At 42.6% G+C, this 20,625-nt stretch overlaps 1 protein-coding gene across 1 annotated transcript in view; it reads right to left on the bottom strand.

Moving 5' to 3' along the window:
* Nucleotides 1-20,625, bottom strand: part of SCP2 (sterol carrier protein 2) — a 73,570-nt gene that overhangs the window by 49,838 nt on the left and 3,107 nt on the right. Inside the window, exons 2-4 of the mRNA XM_082266407.1 lie at nt 16,310-16,361; nt 2,908-2,979; nt 79-210 (exon numbers count right to left, since the gene is read on the bottom strand). Coding sequence (XP_082122533.1) covers nt 79-210; nt 2,908-2,979; nt 16,310-16,361 — 256 coding nt within the window. The remainder of the gene's footprint in view (nt 1-78; nt 211-2,907; nt 2,980-16,309; nt 16,362-20,625) is intronic.

Genomic DNA, 20,625 nt, shown 5'->3' with positions numbered 1-20,625 from the left:
ATTGATATTAGTAGAAAATACCCATTTCACTTATCACCTGGGTGAGAATCCTGGTAGGATTTGGCATTTGTAACTCACCTCCTTGAATTAGTTGTCTGGCCATGAAGAGAGCGGTGGAGCCAGTGGAGCAGTTATTGTTGACATTAATGATTGGGATTCCTGTGAGCCCTAAACTGTGATAGATTGCTCGCTGTCCACACGTGGAGTCACCTGAAAACCAAATACAGGACTTATAGCTAGCGCTATACAGAGACTTATGCATAGTGGGTTGGATAATACAAAAGTGATTTCCTAGCTTACCTGTAACCTTAAAGCGGAGTTCCGGGCACAGAAAACATTTTTCAACAAACATACCCCCGGGACAGTCAGGGCTAGTACATTCCACAATGGCTAGCCTCTGATCTGTCACGGTTCGCACTTACCTTTTAGAAGAAATACTCACTTATAAAATTTCTTCCACAGCGTTGCCATCTCTGTTGTGGGCAGCTGAAGCCGGCGCGATCCTCTTCGGCGTCCTCTTCCGCGTCTTCTTGTCCCAGAATGCGCCTGCACTGGCCCCTCTCGTCACTTCCGGTGCGGCGCCGCATTCCTACACAGCTTCTGGGCATGCCCCGGAAGTGACGAGCGGGGCCGTCGCCGTCGCATTGATTCCTGGGAGCGATGACGTTCAGCTCCCAGGAATCATCGCAAGACAGGAAGTGACGGCGGAGCCGCGGCGCTGAGGGAGGGAGTTCACTGAGGTGAGTATTTTCAATCTACAAATACAAGGTGAGTGAAAAAAAAAAAAAATGCCTAACTATCCAATTCCTTTTCAGGTGAAGGAGACCAAGCTGATGGGCACAAAAAAAAAAAAGGTTGTTTTTGTACCCAGAACTCCGCTTTAAAGTGGTTGTGCACATCCAGTGAAGTGACTGGCCACAGAGATGAAACAAATCCTCCTACATAAGTTGTACCTGTTTATCTGTAGCCCTCTCTTCTCTAGAGCCCTCTAAAACACACAGGTCAAAGGCTATTTCTTAGCATGGGTGGAGATCTGATGTCACACAATGCACAGCAGGAGAACAGAGCTCTGTGAAACCTGAGTGAAGAGAGTGGACATTCCCCCATCTACACACCGTAATAGGAAACATGTCAGGTGGTATCAAAAAGTTTTGAGACTAGTGATGTAACACGCCAACAGATAGCACAAATCCAGCTGAAAGGTTGCCGTTTTGACACTATTGCAGAGATCCAGTGCAAATCACAGAAGGTGCTTGACGTGCTTTAAAGAAGACTTCTAGGACACATTCCAGAAGTGGTAGGAACGCTGGAAACGCTGTATTGCTGTGCAAAGGAACTATTTTGAAGGTGATAGTGTGTAAATGTAGATAAAGTACTTTCTTATAAACCGAGCTAGTCTCTAAACTTTTTGATACCACCTTATACACTGTCAGCCTCGTTCTTTGTGCTGGGGGAAGAGGGGGTTTAGAAGGAGCGGGCCATCTACCAATATGCTGTAGTGTCGGAATAGGCTATAATCAGTGACTCATGCAGATAGCATATTGAAGAGAAAGCAGAGAAATTACATTTTGTGTTTGAATTGAGGCTAGTACACACTATAGAAGGATATGCTTTGTTAATTTTTTTATGTTAGGTGTTTATGACCACTTTAAAGCAGTCCCCTTAATCATTAAAAGATAATGATGCAGAATACAGATTTTCATATCTTTACTCACTGTAACAGAGCCCCCTTTCTAAAGCCAACATACTCTGAACGATTTTACGTTCAGCCCCATGGGCTGCATGAGAGAAATCACTTGATACCCCCCATTCACGCTAAACAGCATGAATGGATAAATCTCTGCTACCGGCACCAGGGACTATCAGAATACCTGAACTGTGGCTGCATCTGAATATAAGCAGCCGCTATTTTGCCAGCAAATTTCCCACTAGCTACTTCGATTTTCAGATCAAAGGACAGGACAGGAGGATGCTGACAGAGCAACCCTTGGCCTACATGTTGGATTGTTCCTCTGGAACCTGCTGAAATTTCCTCCATGTATGGCCAGATTAAAGCGGCTCTTCAATCATTTTGTTCATCTTTCCATCTATTAAATCCTCTGCCCTTTTTGTTTTAATTTTAAATACTAAAAAATGTTTTTCTGCCATCAAATACCTTATACAGCCCACTTCCTCTTTCTCGTCTTGTCATGCACAGCTCTCTCTCTCTCTAACTCTCCTGAGTTTGCCAGCAAGGGAGGAGGGATGAGTCATAGGAGAGCCAATGAGAGCTGCAGAGCTGGAGGGGGCTGTATGAAGGCGGAGATACCAAGGGACTGCAGAGATCCATGTGTATTCATCAAGAGAGGAGAAATGTACAGGCAAGCAGTGGTGAGTGTGTCTGTCTCTCTGTATATATATGTGTGTGTCATATATATATATATATATATATACATATACATATACACACATACATACATGTGCACACAGTGTGTGTGTGTGTGTGTGTGTGTGTCTCTGTGTCAATCCAGGAAGTGAACAGTCAGCAGCTTCAGCTGCCCACAGTTAAAATGGCTGCAGCCAGACTTAGTGCAGGGAGATTTCTGCAGCATATTTGGCAAGTACAGAATCACAGTATATATAAAATGCAAAGTTGTTTGAAGGGAAGCTTCAGAATGGCAAAGATGTTTTTACTACATGTGAGCAGACTCTATGTCCTCTTTAAGGCTTCTTGTACATGGACATAATCATTTTATGATGTTTATATGCTGGATTTTGCTGGCAGAAAGATCCTGAGTAAGAAGAGCAAGCTACTTGCTATAAGGGCCTTACATATACATGCAAACATGTGCATAAGTGTATATACATATAAAAGTCTTCTTCATCTTCTAGCTGCTATAAATCCATCACACATACCATACTACATACCATAGACATAGCCAACGCAGGCCTGTTCCACCAAAGAGTATGGAATCCCTGCATCTGCAAGAGCGCTCTGACCTGTAAGAGAGAACACACAGCACAAAGACAATAGCAGTGAAAATTTCAATTTTCAGAGTTCTTAACTTCTTTTGTTAAGTCAAGTTCTTTTTTATATGAGACAAATAAAGATTTCCCCAATTTGTTGAATTGTAAATGTACAAAATTAAAAATTATTTTTTTCCCTGCTGAACGTCAATTCATGTATGGCTGGCCTAACACAACAATCTCGCTCAAAGGCTTACACGGGGCGTACTACGGCATGAGGACATGTTTACCCATATGGGGATGCACAAACGTTCCATGCATCCTTGCGCAAACAGTGCCATTCATTTCATTTGGCATGCAGCGGATGCACAGTCACAGCTCCCTAATGCACAGTCACGCCCACTGCTCCCTATTTGACAGCCATGAGGGAGCAGAGGTATGTTACTGAACTCACATTGGGGTTTATTTACTAAAGCTGGAGAGTGCAGAATCAGGCGCACTTCTGCATAAAAACCAATCAGCTTCCAACCTCAGCTTGTTCAATTAAAGTGATACTAAAGCTTAGTTTTTTTTTTCTTCTTTGAAATAGCAAAACATGTTATACTTACCTGCTCTGTCCAGTGGTTTTCTACATGGCAGCTCCGATCCTCTTCTTTTCTGGTCCTCCGCCGCCGCTCATGGCTCCTCCTCCTCGAGCAGTGCCATCAGAGGAAGCAGCTTGCCCTGGTGGCCCCCCTGCTCTATGCATCCATAAGACACAGAGCCAAGGTTTGGTCCCGCCCTCTGCTCTCTCCTCATTGGCTCATTGACTGTGATTGAAAGCAGTGGGAGCTAATAGGCTCCCACTGCCATCTCAGCCAATGAGGGAGAGTCCTGGGACAGCCAAGGTTATTGTGAACATTGCTGGATCGAAGAGAGCTCAGATAAGTATTAAGGGGGGGGGGGTGGGGGAAGGCCGCAGCACACAAAGTTTTTTACCTTTATGCATGAAGGTATAAAACCTTCAGCCTTTAGAACCTCTTTGAGGTTTGGTAATAAAACCTGGAAGTGGATTGGTTTCTATGCAGAAGTGAGCCTTATTTTACTTTAGTAAATAAACCCCATTGTCTGCATTCGGGCTGTACACCCACATGGAGGTAGGATTGAGAGCAATGCCTGTGTCCGTGCAGCTGCTGCATCCCAAATTACATGAAAGGGACTGCCTACACAGGGATGCACTGAAACCCTGTGCATCCCTGTGCAGGTAAACATGGCCTTTGCACAGGCATACACTGTTGTACCCCCTGTACGAATGGGGCCTAATACTTTCAACCCCAGAGTGTAGATTAATAACCAAACATGCTACAATATGACTATAGAAGGTCTCTGTATAATCAACTTTAGACCTACCAAAACTAGGTAATAATAGGACCCACCTAAACTATCTTAGCAATCTCTTTATATTCAGACAAGCTCTTGAACTGTGTACAACCCCAATTCCAAAAAAGTTGGGACGCTGTGTAAAATCTACAAAAAAAAAAAAAAAACAGAATGAAATAATTGGCAAAAAAAAAATCCATATTTTATTCAGAATAGAAAACCTATCAAATGTTTAACCACTTGCCGACTGCCTAACGCCGATCTACGTCGGCAGTCAGCCCCTCACAGGCAAAGCGACGTAGGTCTACGTCGCTAGCCTGTGAGGGTTTAGGGAGCGAGCGCGCGCCGCTGGAGGCGCGCTCCCGCTCCCGCGCGGTCACGCACCCCCCCGCGCGTGTGACCGGCGGACCCGATGTCCGCCGGTCACTCTGCGATCGTCGGGGGAGAGGGAGAAAGGCAGGCAGCTTGTGTAAACAAGCTGCCTGTCATTCTCCCCTGTGTATGAAGGATGATCATACGGTTCTACTATGTAGAACCGTTGATCACTGTTCATACATCTGAAGCCACAGCCAATCACAGTAGAAAGCACGCCCCTAGGGACACACATAGCCCCTCCCTTTCAAAAAAGTTAACCCCTTCACTGCCAGTGTATTTTACAGTAACAGTGCATATGTATAGCACGGATTACTGTAGAAATGTCACTGGTAACCCCAAAAGTGTCAAAAATGTCAGTCAAGGGTCCGATCTGTCCGCCGCAATGTCGCAGTACCGCAAAAAAAAAATCGCAGATCGCCGCCATTACACGTTAAAAAGAAAAAACAACAAAAATGACAAAAATCTCTCCCTTTGTTAGTAAACGGGATAACTTTTGCGCAAACCAATCAAAATACGCTTTTGCGATTTTTTTTACCAAACATAGGTAGCATAAAACAAATTGGCCGAAAATGTTAAAAAATTTAGATTTTTACATTTTTTTGGGGGGGAATTTCATATAAAAAAATGTGAAAAATAAATATTGCTATTTTTGCAAAATTTACGCTCTTTTTTTGTTTATAGCGCATGATCAAAAAACCGCACAGGTGATCAAATACCACCAAAAGAAAGCTCTGTTTGTGGGAAAAAAAGGACGCCAAATTCGTTTAGATACAGCATCGCACGACCGCGCAATTGTCCGTTAAAGTCACGCAGTGCCGAATCGCAAAATACCCCCTGGTCAGGAAGGGGGTAAAATCTTCCGGGGCTTAAGTGGTTAAACTGAGAAAATGTAACATTTTAAGATAAAAATATAATAAAAAAAAAAAAATGGTAAAAATAGGGTCAATTTTGAAATTGATGGCAGCAACAGATCTAAAAAAAATTGGGACAGGACAACAAAATGCTGGCAAAGTACAACCCCAATTCCAAAGAAGTTGGGACAGGGCCATGTTTACTATGGTGTAGAATCCCATCTTCTTTTACCAACGCTCTGCAAAGGTCTGGGAAATGAGAAGACCAATTACTAGAGTTTTGAGAGAGGAATGTTGTCTGAGCATTCTGAGCATATGCTGCTCTATAACCTGGATATAGCTTTCAGCACTGATGGTGTCTTTCCAGATGTGCAACCTGCTCATTCCATAACACTAATGCACCCCCTTTACTATCACAGATGCTGGCTTTTGAACTGTATGCTGATAAGCCCAAAGGTCCCTCTCCTCTTTAGTCTGGAGAATGTGGCACCCGTGGTTGTCAAAAAGAATCTCAGATTTTGATTCATCTGACCGCAGAACAGTTTTCCACTTTACAACAGAACATTTTGCCCAAAGAAGAAGGTGGTGTTTCTGTATCATGTTCAGATTTGGCTTCTTCTTTGCATGATGGAGCTTTACCTTGTATTTTTGGATGGCACAACGCACTGTGTTCACAGACAGTGATTTTTGGAAGTATTCCATCACAGACTCATGCCTGTTTTTAATGCAATGCCATCTACGGGCCCAAAGATCACGGGCATCTAATATTGCGTTTCAGCCTTGTCCCTTGCGCACAGAGATTTCTCCAGATTCCTGGAATCTTTTGATATTATGTACTTTAGATGATGATATATTGTAGATGATATATTGAAAATCCTTGCAATTTTAGGTTGAGAAATATTATTCTGAAATTGTTCGACAATTTTTAGACACAGCTTTTAATAGATTGGTGAACCTCTGCCCGTCTTTACTTTAGAGACACTGATTTTTTTTATACCCAGTTATGTTATTGACCTGTTGCCAATTAACTTAATTAGTTGCAAAATGTTCTTCCCTGTTAGTACCACTTACTTTTCCAGCTTTTTGTTGCCCTGTCCCAACATGTTTGAGACATGTTACAGCCATCAGTTTCAAAATGGCACATTATCTCAGTTTAAAAATGTGTTATGTTTTCTATTTTCTATTGTGAATAGAATACGAGTTTATGAGATTTGCAAATCATTACACTCTTGTTTTTATGTAGATTTAACACCGTGTCCCACCTTTTTTTAATCTGGGGTTGTACTTGGTGGGTAGACCTCATAGATTGTAACACGTGTGGTAACCTTAAAAAATTTTATAATAAATAGTAAGTGTGTAGTACTGTATTTTTAGTACTTTGATTTTAAAGTATGGCTTTAATTAAATATGTATGTCCGCCTTCTCATCTGGTGTGCTTCATTTCTGTACTTTTTTTGCAACAGCATTATAACACAATTAGTCTAACAAAGGAGCCCATCCAAGATTAGGACAGGGGGCCAATGCAGGTAAACCTGATCAAACCTTTCATACATTTTGAAATTAACGTGGGGATCTCCTGTATTGGTAGGTAAGTTTCTCTTTTTGTAGAGTGGAGAGGTTAACAATGATTTTCTATGGACTATGAGTGGGCGTTAACAGAGATATCTGTTTATGGGCTATCGGTTTTCAGGCTATATAAATAATTTGGTAATGGGTACCTGAATGTGGTCTTCAGTTAAGTAGAGTTCATAAATCAAAATTCTTCCAAATTGTTTCACAATATCATCTTGGAAAAGCTAATAAGCTCTATGGTTTGTTTTACAGTATTAAATCAGTTTGAAACCAGAGCTGAAATGTTGAGTGTGAAGAACGCCCCTTTGCCTGGATGTTCGCCACAGGCCCCTGGAGGAGTGTGGAGGTTAGCCTCCTGCCCACTGACTATGGGCTCTGGAACAGGCTCATAAAAAGACTTGGTTCATGGGATTTATTTGTACTGTTCGGGCACCGAACCATCCCACTAACTGCGGACCACCTCTGAGATTATTAACCCCTGTTACCCTCTCTGGACACTGAGAATATGGTTTTGATTACTTCAAAAAGGAGACAATAATATTTATCCACAATATCTCTCAAGAAATCTTTGATACATTACTTCCAAGTTATGAGAATGATGGAACATTGTATGAGCTTTGCCTCATAGACTATTGTAGACCGTTACCATAAAGTCTGTGATTTCTGAATAATCAAAGCATTACTTAGATGTGGATTCCAAGTACTTAAATGTAGGAGACGGACAGTTTGCTTACTGGGGTCTTCTACTATTGTTTGTTTAATAAGGTGTTCTGTGTTTATACTTAGGATAATGTGTAATGTACTTTGTTGTAGCCTTGTTGCAGTGCTGAGTTAATTAGCATTTTAATTATACCATTGTCGGGGTCTGGATTCCCATTCACCTATTGTTTCTGTCCAGATAGATAGGTAATTAGCTCAGGTTAATTATGTTTCTGTATACAATTTCATTTGCTGAGTCACGGTGACATTGCATTTTGGGGACATTTTGTGGGTGTGTTTATGGGAGTGTCATAAGCATGTTTACTGTGTCTCTGTATAGTATAAAAGTGGGCTATTAAGCCTGGAATAAAGAGATTCATGTTACTCTTCATCAAGTCTAGGCTGATGTTTGGGGAACTGGGAGCTATCCTCACTACATCACTTGGGAGTTGGGAGACTTACAACAGATATACTCAGCTTGAGTATTGGGGATCCGTTACATTGAGTTATTAGAATTCACTTCGTACCTGCATTCACAATTTCTTTTTGAAAGTTTCTAATTTTCACCCAACTGAATAACTCACCATGGACTGAATAATTCCGCTTGGCTGCTTCTAATTCTCTAATTTCTAATTGTCTCCATAATGTTAATAACCAAAAATAATATTCCAATATTATTATATTATTTTGTTAAGGCCCCATTCACACCGGAGCGATTTTTAGCTTGTAAAATGCTCAGCGCTGAAGCTCCAAAACGCCCAACAAGCAAAATTTCATTCATTTCAAAAGCCCCTACCTAAAACAGTACATAAGCTTCTTTTTGGCAGATTACAAGCGTTTTTGGCCCCATAAGCTTCAACAGAAACACCTGACTTGAGCTGAAAAACGCTTTAAAAAAGCTGCATAAAAAAAAAAAAGCCCAAAAATTGCCAGTAAATCTATGCATTCAGGTGTGAATGGAGCCCGAATAAACGTATCCTCCCAGATCAAAACTCGAGAGCTGGACACTTTAAGGTGCTGTTTTCCTTGTGCTCACCAACATTTTAAAACGGTACATAGAGTATATAGTAGAGCTGCACCATTCTGGCAAAAATGAGAATCACTATTTTTTTGCTTAGAATGAAGATCACGATTCTCAAAATCTTTTTTATTTTAAAGTATATATATATAAAAAAAAAAAAAGTTGTGACTAGGATTACTCACCCCCCACCCCCTCGTCACGCCTCTAATTCCCCCTCCTCTGTCATGATAATGGGTTAAATAAAGAATCTTCCATTTGAAAAAGCTTGGCATGAATGTACACTTCACGGAGAGGGATGAAGGGTGCAGTGTCCCTGGCGACTATGTCTGAAGAAGAAACACAGTATCGCCCATCCACCGCATCACGTTGTCTCTCAGCTGACGTCAGTTCCTGTATCTGCGCCATTTGCGTTCCACGCTGGCTCCACCGCGGCTGAAGGCTTCCCCTCCAGTCCCGGCTACTTTAGCAATCCTGCCACAATACCAATGCCAGCATCCCGGGGACACCCTTGATCCCAGCATCGACACAAATGTGAGCCGACATCCCAACCTGCAAAAACTAATTTCAGGGAGGTGGCACTCCGCGCCCCCTCCCCCCAGCAATTTAACACAAGTAGAGGATGATCAAATGCAATGCAATCAGTATACAGAGGTTTACTACTTCTGAGAGATATTAAAGGAACACTTTAACCACTTCTGTGATTTGAAGTGGTCATGGTGGTAGGAGTCAGAAACACTGCACATGCTCGGATACCTACAATTATGTGCTGGGGGCTAGTTACACCCTGAGCACATGTGACCTACTGCTGGCGGGTACTGCTGGCTGGTACTGCTGGCGGGTAGTGAGTGTGAGGAGCGGCGCAGAGCTGATGCTTTCTGTAGCTCTCCTCGATCTCCCCTCACAGAGATCACTTCGTCTGTGACAGAAGGGAGACGGAACTTCACAGGAAGCATCGGCTCTGTTCTGACAGCTGAGCTCTGACACAGACAGCCGGGATATCGCCTGGGTGTCAGGCAGCCAGAGCTCACATGCCGGAGACTTGGGATGTCTGGCTATATATCATCTTAACCCATTATGACTGTGCACTGAGAATCATGGAAATTCGGGATTGAGATTGCCAGGGGGGGGGGGGGGGGTAAATTGAGATTGTGATTATATGATTAATCGTGCACCTCTAGTATATAGTGCCTTTTATAGTGAAGTATTAAAATACCACAAAGTTTATTAGGTTACATATATGCTTTTTAAAAAGACAAAAAAAAAAACAGGTTATCCTCTGAAGAAGTCACATAGTGCGACGTAACGCGTAGGGCATCTCGGAGCAGACAACGGACTGGAAGTGATGTGAAAGGAAGCTACTGCAGAGTATTTTGGCTATTTTGATGTTGTTTTAAAGTTTTTTTGATGTAAGCATACTTTTAATGTAGTAAACTTGTGGCTTTTTAATACTACACTTTGGGCGGCACTATATACATTTCATTCGCGCAAGGAAAACAGCGCCTTAAAAGGGACCAGTACTCGAGTTTTGATCATTTCATCTGGGAGGATAAAGAGAGCACCTGGAGTTAACTGGGATTCAAATACTTGCTTGGATTTACTTTATGGCACATTGGATTAGAAATTAAGGGAAGAGTTCCGAGCACTGAGGTGACAAGTAGAGGTTGGAGCGAAAGCATGGTTTTTCACTTGGAAGTGTGGATTATAGATTATGGCGGAAGTATTGTTTCTTTCACGATTGCAGATTATCAATTTATCACTCAATATACACCCAACACCTATTGTTTATGGGGTTAAGGACACTGATTTTGTATCAACTTTCATCATAACTATTTATATATAGCATTATTTACGTGAATGTTTGATTATTCCTAAGGTCACTTTTGATATTTCACTTTCTTTATTGGCTGTGCAATATCATCACTATTGTATATATTATTTTGTCAACCCTGTTTTTTCATTTCCTCTACACACACACACACAGTAGAGCTGCACGGTTAATTGTTAAAAAAATCCCGATCTCGATTCACCCCCCAACCCCCCCCCCCCCCCCATGATCTTAAAACAACATTTCCTCGATCCATACGACAAAAAAAAAAAAAAAGAAGAGCTTTAGGCAAACGTTTATCAACATTGTCATTGTTAAGGCTGCTAGATAACTATAAAACACAATGTATTATTTAGTTCTTTTAGATCAAAGGAATGATTTTCTGTCTGTAAGAGCCGGTTCACACTGGGGCGACTTGTCAGGCGATCTGGTCGCCTGACAAGTCGCCGCGGGTCACCTGCCATTGATTAGCACAGGACCCGTTCTAATAGGAGCGACACAAGTCGCTCCGACTTAGAAATAGGGTCCTGAGCTACTTTGGGGCGACCTGGAGCAACCTGCATAGACTTCAATGATATGAAGTCCGTGCAAGTCTCTCCGAGGTCGCGGTGCGCGCTGCGCACCGTGACTTCACAGGTCGCCCGGCAAAGTCGGGTCGCGCCTATGTGAACCGGCACTAAAGGAGGGCAGTTTAACCTCTTAACCACTTCCAGACTGCTTACGTTAAATTTACTGCGGCAGGCTGGCTCGTACAGGCAAAACTACGTAGATCTACGTCACTCGCATTGGAGGAGCTAGTGGGCGAGCGTGCGCCGCCGGCGGTGCGCTTCCGCCCCTGATCGTCAGTGGGAAAGCCGATGTGGGTGTCAGGCGGCTCTGATTGCCGCATGACACCCGCGATCATTCCCCGCTGAGAGAGAAGGAGGGTTGGCTGTTGTAAACACAGCCGACTGTTCTTCTCCTTGAAATGATCACAGAGCTCATGTGATCCTGCGATATAGGATCACATATCTCTGTGGTCATCTCAGAAGCCACGCCCCCACAGTTAGAATTACTCCCCTAGGGTCACACTTAACCCCTTGATCACCTATACTGTTAACCCCTTCCCTGCCAGTGTCATTATTATAGTAACAGTGCATATTTTTAGCACTGATTACTGTAGTAATGTCACTGGTCCCCCCAAAAGTGTCAAAAGTGTTAGTTAGAGGTCCGATCTGTCTGCCGCAATGTCGCAGTCCCGCAAAAAATCACAGATCGCCGCCATTACTAGTAAAAAAAAAAAAAAAAAAAGACATCAATCTTTCCCGTAGTTAGTAGACGCGACAACTTTTGCGAAAACCAATCAAAATACCCTTAGTGCGATTTTTTTTACCAAAAATATGTAGCAGAAAACAAATTGGCCTAAAATGTTAAAAAAAATTAGATTTTTAAAATTTTTTTGGGGGAATGTTATAAAGCCGAAAGTGAAAAATATTGTTTTTTTTTTTTTTTTTCAAAATTGTCGCTCTTTTTTTGAAAAAAAAAAAAAAAGCACAAGGTGATCAAATGCCACCAAAAGTTCTATTTGTGGGAAAAAAAAGGACGTAAATTTTGTTTGGGTACAGCGTCGCACGACTGCGCAATTGTCCGTTAAAGTAACGCAGTGCCAAAACGCAAAATAGGGACTGCTCATTAAGGGGCAAATCCTTCCAGTCTTAAAGTGGTTAAAGACTAACCCTTTTTCTGACACTTGTTGCTTATAAGTTAAAATCAGTATTTTTTTGCTAGAAAATGACTTAGAATTTAGAAAAATATATAGAGAGAGCCCTGCCCCCCAAGGGAGCTGCCGAGATTGGATTCCCCTGGGTTACCCACAGCAACAGTCTGTTAAACTTATCACAATAAATCCTCGGCTCAGTCAATGAACAGTCCAGGGGATTTGGTTTTTTGTGTTTTATTTGAAATTGGGATGGGAGAAGGGATGAGTGGGATACTCCAACTAGAACTATGCACAATCCTGAGGACAATTAACTGTAGTGGGTGTGCGGCAAGGCCGCTGCTTCACTCTGCCACTGAAGTGAAGATGAAGAATCTGAACTTCTGTTTAGGTTACTCTTCAGGGTTTAACTTGGCACCCCCTTTCTCTCGCTCACTGTATGTGCTGACCACTGACATTCTACTGGAGTGGTCCCCTTCCTGGGCAGACCCCCGGCAAGCTTCCCGATACTCACGGACACAGTTATTCCCCGAGTTGCTTCTGCCTTCAACTCTCGTTAGCATCCACTGGACCTTCCCGATCAGCACCACACCTCTAATTCACCAGGCCGACTGCCTGTGACCATCTTCCATACCCAAGACACCCTGTCACATGTGCCCTTGGCTTTTATAACGTATCCCAGGATGCACCACTGCTTGTGCCAACCCGCTGAAATAGTTACAAAAGCCTGTGTGTCACTGGCTGGGTTTTCTCCACTGTCCAACAAGCTCCTCTATTGGATACAGTGGGGACACTCCCTCAGACCAGGTGAATCACACATGGACACATGGAACAGGCCTAACGATCAATCAGGCTCTCCTGATAAGCAGGCAGAGCAACAAACTATATTTTCCCTAGCACCTATCTAGAAGGGTGCTATATATATATATATATATATATATATATATATATATATACACACACACAGTACCTCGCAAAAGTGAGTACACCCCTCACATTTTTGTAAATATTTTATTATATCTTTTCATGTGACAACACTGAAGCCCCGCTCACATTGCAGCGACCCGACTTGCCGGGGCGACCTCATAGGTCGCGGCGCGCTGCTCGCCCCGCGACCTCGGAGCGGCCGGCACGGACTTCATAACATTGAAGTCTATGCAGGTCACTCCGGGTCGCCCCAAAGAAGCTCCGGACCCTTTTTCTAAGTCGGAGCGACTTGTGTCGCTCCTATTAGAACGGGTCCGCAGCTTCTCTATGGAAGGCGACCTACAGCGACCTGTCAGGCGACCAGGTCGCCTGACAGGTCGCCTCAGTGTGAACGGGGGCTTAAGAAATGACACTTTGCTACAATGTAAAGTATTTAATGTACGGCTTGTATAACAGTGTAAATTTGCTGTCCCTTCAAAATAACTCAACACACAGCCATTAATGTCTAAACCGCTGGCAACAAAAGGGAGTATATCCCTAAGTGAAAATTTCAAAATTGGGCCCAAAGTGTCAATATTTTGTGTGGCCACCATTATTTTCCAGCAATGCCTTAACCCTCTTGGGCATGGAGTTCACCAGAGCTTCACAGGTTGATGACATCACGGAGCTGGTGGATGTTAGAGATCTTGCGCTCCTCCACCTTCCTTTTTAGGATGCCCCACAGATGCTCAATAGGGTTTAGGTCTGGAGACATGCTTGGCCAGTCCATCACCTTTACCCTCAGCTTCTTTAGCAAGGCAGTGGTCGTCTTGGAGGTGTGTTGGGGTTGTTATCATGTTGTAATACTGCCCTGTGGCCCAGTCTCAGAAGGGAGGGGATCATGCTCTGCTTCAGTATGTCACAGTACATGTTGGCATTCATGATTCCCTCAATGAACTGTAGCTCCCCAGTGCCGGCAGCACTCATGCAGCTCCAGACCATGACATTCCCACCACCATGCTTGACTGTAGGAAAGACACACTTCTCTTTGTACTCCTCACCTGGTTGCCACCACACACACTTGACACCATCTGAACCAAATACGTTTATTTTGGTCTCATCAGACCACAGGACATGGTTCCAGTAATCCATGTCCTTAGTCTGCTTGTCTTCAGCAAACTGTTTGTGGGCTTTCTTTTGCATCATCTTTAGAAGAGGCTTCCTTCTGGGATGACAGCCATGCAGACCAACTTGATGCAGTGTGCGGCATATGGTCTGAGCACTGACAGGATGACCCCCCCCCCACCCCTTCAACCTCTGCAGCAATGCTGGCAGCAGGCATTTGTCTATTTCCCAAAGACAACCTCTGGATATGACTCTAAACATGTGCACTCAACTTGTTTGGTCGACTATGGCGAGGCCTGTTCTGAGTGAAACCTGTCCGGTTAAACCTCTGTATGGTCTCGGGCACTGTGCTGCGGTTCATTTTCAGGGTCTTGGCAATCTTCTTATGGCCTAGGCCATCTTTATGTAGAGCGACAATTATTTTTTTTCAGATCCTCAGAGAGTTCTTTGCCTTGAGGTGCCATGTTGAACTTCCAGTGACCAGTATGAGAGTGAGAGCGATAACACCAAATGTAACACACCTGCTCCCCATTCACACCTGAGATCTTGTAACACTAATGAGTCACATGACACCAGTTAGGGAAAATGGCTAATTTTGTTACCAGCGGTTTAGATGTGAATGGTTGTGTGTTAGTTTTAGGGGACAGCAAATTTACACTGTTATACAAGCTGTATACTCACTACTTTACATTGTAGCAAAGTGTCATTTCTTCAGAGTTCGCACATGAAAAGATATAATAACAATTTTCCAAAAATGTAAGGGGTGTACTCACTTTTGTGAGATAGTGTGTGTATATATATATATATATGTGTATGTGTGTGTGTGTGTGTGTGTGTGTGTGTGTGTGTAGATATTTTCAGCAGAGGCCCTAGAGAATAAAATTGCGATTGTTGGAATCTTTTTTGTCACACTGCATTTGCGCAAAATTCTTTCAAACGCAGTTTTTTTGGGGGAAAAAAAAATACACTTTAATTCTGTATAATGTAAAAGATGTTACGCCGAGCATCGTGATCTTTATTCTAAGCAAAAAAAAAAAAAATTTGATTCTCATTTTATCCAGAATCATGCAGATCTAACACATTAGGGGTGTATTTATTTAAAAAACTGCAAAAGGGGTTTGTCCGTGGATACTGCAAGTAAATTCATTCTGTGTAAATGGGGCAAAAATCAAATGTTCTCAGGCTATATTCTCTGCAGATCAGATGTGTGAATTAAGGAAATGCCATAGTATGGCCACTAGATAGTGTGACTATCATAGAAAATATGTTCCTCAGCTCCATCTAGTGCCCATAAGGTGACATTTTCCACATGCATACATTTGAACAGTAGAGGATATAGCCTGAGAACATTTGATTTTGCCCCTTTCACACAAAAAACAAATTTATATGCAACTTTCATGGACGAACAACTATGTACATTTTTTAATAAAAAACAGTATTTGGTACACACATTTTATGCAGTGGATGGGGTAGAAGGAGAGAACATTTCTTGATTCCTCCATCAACACAGTCAGTGTTAATGGGGAATCTCTCCCATAGAGCCTTCCCTGCTGGAAGAACACAATGATTAGTGTTTGCGGCTATAGCTGGTGGCACTAATCCTTCAGGAAAAACCCGACAGGCTGGTTAAACACAAGATATCGATAGATTGACTGGACTGTACAACCAGGGTGCCCACACATGGATCAAAATTCGGCCGGTCCCTGCTGAACAGGCCAAATTTCAATTCATGTAGTGCTGGCTTAAAAAAACATTTTTTTATTGCCATCTTTTTACCAGAACCACAGGTATTACACTAAAGAAACCCTTCATGGAGATTTCATGTCTCCCATTTAGATGCCAGAATAATAAGGGGACTGCGCTGTATAGCGATTTGATGCCCAGTAATCCTCTCTGATACAGCGAACACAAGATGAACGGTCTCCTTCTCTCACCAGCTTCCTTCGCCATGTCTGGATAGTCAACGGCATCACGAGGCTTCAGAAACTGCAGGAAGAAACAGAACATTATTGATCATTTCTACATGAATATATCTGATTAGTTATAACATTAAAGCGGTAATAATCTCCCAATGGACACTTGTACCTACAGGTAAGCCTTTAATATAGCTTACCTGTAGGTACAAGGAATATCTCCTAAATGTGCAGGGTTTAGGAAATATTCAGTGCCTCTGCAGCCGGTGACATCCCCGGTGCATGCACTCTGAAGAAAATGGCGCACCCATGTTGTTCCTTCAGAGCTCTGTGCCGCAGTCGAGACTCCTGTGTGCATGCGTGGGAGTGATGTCATCGCGGCTCGGCCATTCAGGCAGTCAGAGCCTGTGAACCCAGGAGGACCGGGTGAACCTGGAAGCCCTGTCAGCGGTGACAGCGCACTACTGGAGGGCTTTGTTTCAAGGCAAGTTATTAATAATGTGCTAGTGTGCAGTGCATACTAGCACATTATGACATTACCTTGCAGGGAGAAATATATATACACACACACACACACACACACACACACTGTATATATATTTTCTTTTTTTTTAATTAAATTTTACTATCACTAAAAAAAAAACAAAGACACCACATACAACTTACACTATCAAGAATTATCTCATCTTACATTATCACACAGGGTAGAAAAGACAACCTCAAGAAATAGATGGCCTAACACAGAAGTGCAGGCAAGTCAAGAATCTGCACCCTTTTTACACATAGGAGTATATAACTAGCAGGGACAATGCAAGAATTTTTGTCTACCGAGGTGATGGTGCATTTTGATGCCCCCCCCCCCCTCTTCCCCATCATCCTCCCACCATAAAGGCAGTTGTGGAGCCATTTTTTAATTATTTATTTTTTTGCAGGTTTTTTTTTAGGCCTGAAGGTTACTTAAAGTGGAGTTCCACCCTAATTTTATACTTACCTCCATCTTCTCGCTCCGGGTCACCTGAAAAAGAAATGGATAATCACATTTTTTTTTTTTTTACTTACCTCGTAGCGAAGAAAAATATACTTACCTTACTTCCTTCTTCCTCCTTCCTCGGCCGCGGCCCGTCGTCACTTCCTGGCTCTGCAATGATTCCTGGGAGCTAAACGTCATCGCTCCCAGGAATCATTGCGCCTGCACCGGCCCCGACGTCAGTTCCGGGGCGCGCGCGTCATCCCCTTCTAAACAGCTTCTGGGCATGCCCAGAAGCTGTGGAGGGATGACGCGCGCGACCCGGAAGTGACGGCGGGGCCGGTGCAGTGCATCGTGGGACCGAAGAAGGCGGAAGAGGACGCCGAAGAGGATCTCGCTGGCTTCAAGCTGCCCACATCTGAGATGGCAGCACTGGACAAGACGTTTTCAAGGTAAGTATTTGTCCTAACAGGTAAGTGCAACCCGGGACAGATCAGAGGCTAGCCATTGTGGAATGCACTAGCCCTGACTGTCCCGGGGGTATTTAAAAAAAAAAAAAATTCCAGGGTGGAACTCCGCTTTAAAACCCCCAAAATATTATTTTAATTTTTTTGAAAGCAGACACCCTAGACTAGAGAATAAAAATGTTGGTAGTTCAAGTTTTCAGTAAAAAAATACATTAAAGTTAATTTCTGGGCACATAAATGCAATTTTATTACCCAAATTTGTTGATAAAATATAAAAGATGAGGTTGTGCTAAGTAAATCGATACCCATGTCAAACCTTAAAATTGCATGCGCCCACAAGGTTTTAAAAGCCCCTACAGGTTTTCAGTTTAGAGTTATGCAGGAGCACTGGTGCCAAAATTATTCCTCTCACACTGGTGTGCACAGTGATATATAACAACACGTGGAGGACAATAGCTGTTTTCATATGTAGGTACCCCAACACATATCACACACACACATTACAAAAAAAATAATTATATATATATATATATATATATATATATATATATATATATATATATATATATCCTTACATGCTTAAAACATTTATGGTTTCATTTTTATTTTTTGTATATAATGTTTATTGCTATCACATAGGGGACCAATAGCCTATTATATATAGCATATTAGGTGACAGGTTCCCTTTATGAATGTAAAAAAAAAAAAAAAAAACACTTTCTGTGTTATCCCTGTGTATAAACCACCCATCACTCAACTCTATATACTATAGGAAGCAGCTAGCAACACTATGCATCCAAACACCTGTACAAAATGCAGTAAATACTCTCATATATATATATAAATAATATACACACACACACTGTATATAATGTCACAAAAAAGTGCAGCACTCTCCTTCAATAAAGTGCATTCAATTTATAGTGCATAAATATCAAAAACAGTGTAAAAATAATTTACATTATATGTAAAAATGCACAAAAGTGAGTACACCCCTCACATTTTTATAAATATTTTATTATATCTTTTTATGTGAAAACAATGAAGAAATGACACTTTGCTACAATGTAAAGTAGTGAGTGTACAGCTTGTATAACAGTGTAAATTTGCTATCCCCCTCAAAATAACTCAACACACAGCCATTAATGTATAAACCGCTGGCAACAAAACTGAGTACACCCCAAGTTAAAATGTCCAAATTAGCCATTTTCCCTCCCGGTGTCATGTGACTCATAAGTGTTACAAGGTCTCAGGTGTGAATGGGGATCAGGTGTGTTAAATTTTGTGTTATCGCTCTCCCTCTCTCATACTGGTCAGTGGAAGTTCAACATAGCACCTCATGGCAAAGAACTCTCTGAGGATCTGAAAAAAGAATTGTTGCTTTACATAAAGATGGCCTAGGCTATAAGAAGATTGCCAAGACCCTGAAACTGAGCTACAGCACAGTGGCCAAGACCATACAGCGGTTTAACAGTACAGATTCCATTCAGAACAGGCCTCGCCATGGTCGACCCAAGAAGTTGAGTGCACATGCTCAGCGTCATATCCAGAGGTTGTCTTTGGGAAATAGACGTATGAGTGCTGACGCATTGCTGCAGAGGTTGAAGGGGGGGGTCAGCCTGTCAGTGCCCAGACCATACGTCGCACACTGCATCAAATTGGTTTGCATAGCTGTGGTCCCAGAAGGAAGCCTCTTCTAAAGATGATGCACAAGAAAACCCGCAAACAGTTTGCTGAAGACAAGCAGACTAAAGACATAGATTACTAGAGCCATGTTATGTGGTCTAATGGGACCAAGATAAACTTATTTGGTTCAGATGCTGTCAAGTGTGTGTGGCGGTGAGGAGTACAAAGACAAGTGTGTCTTGCCTATAGTCAAGCATGGTGGTGGGAGTGTCATGGTTTGGGGCTGCATGAGTGCTGCCGGCACTGGGGAGTTACAGTTCATTGAGGGAACCATGAATGCCAACATGTACTGTGACATACTGAAACAGAGAATGATCCCCTCCCTTCAGAGACTGGGCTGCAGAGCCGTATTCCAACATAAGACGCCAAGACAACTACCGCCTTGCTAAAGAAGCTGAGGGTAAAGGTGATGGACTGGCCAAGCATGTCTCCAGACCTAAACCCTATTGAGCATCTGTGGGGCATCCTCAAATGGAAGGTGGAGGAGCGCAAGGTCTCTAACATTCACCAGCACCGTGATGTAATTGAGGAGTGGAAGAGGACTCCAGTGGCAACCTGTGAATCTCTGGTGAACTCCATGCCCAAGAGCAGTGGTTCTTAACCTGGGTTTGATCGAACCCAGGGGTTCGGTGAGTCAGTCTCGCGGGTTCGATATATACCTAGGTTTTGAATTTTAAAAAATCATATTTTATTTTTCCAATTAAGAAGGGTTCGGTGAATGCGCATATGAAACTGGTGGGGTTCAGTACCTCCAACAAGGTTAAGAACCACTGCCCAAGAGGGTTAAGGCAGTGCTGGAAAATAATGGTGGCCACACAAAATATTGACACTTTGGGCCCAATTTGGACATTTCATTTAGGGGTGTACTCACTTTTGTTGCCAGCAGTTTAGACATTAATGGCAGTGTGTTGAGTTATTTTGAGGAGACAGCAAATTTACACTGTTATACAAGCTGTACACTCACTACTTTACATTGTAGCAAAGTGTCATTTCTTCAGTGCTGTCACATGAAAAGATATAATAAAATATTTTCAAAAATGTAAGGGGTGTACTCACTTTTGTGAGCTACTGTACGCGAGTCCATCTTTTCTTTTTATATATGCAGTCCATCAATAAATTATTCAATGTCCGTGAAAAAAAGTGCAGTCCCATACACCAGAAACTCTTCAGTATTTGCCTCTGATCACCACAGTGCCCTTCACCCCACCTATGGGTGT

This window comes from Pelophylax lessonae (assembly GCF_965119305.1).
Source record: "Pelophylax lessonae genome assembly, chromosome: 8".
In the NCBI taxonomy this organism is placed as follows: domain Eukaryota; kingdom Metazoa; phylum Chordata; class Amphibia; order Anura; family Ranidae; genus Pelophylax; species Pelophylax lessonae.
This window is presented reverse-complemented; position numbering and strand designations above follow the sequence as displayed.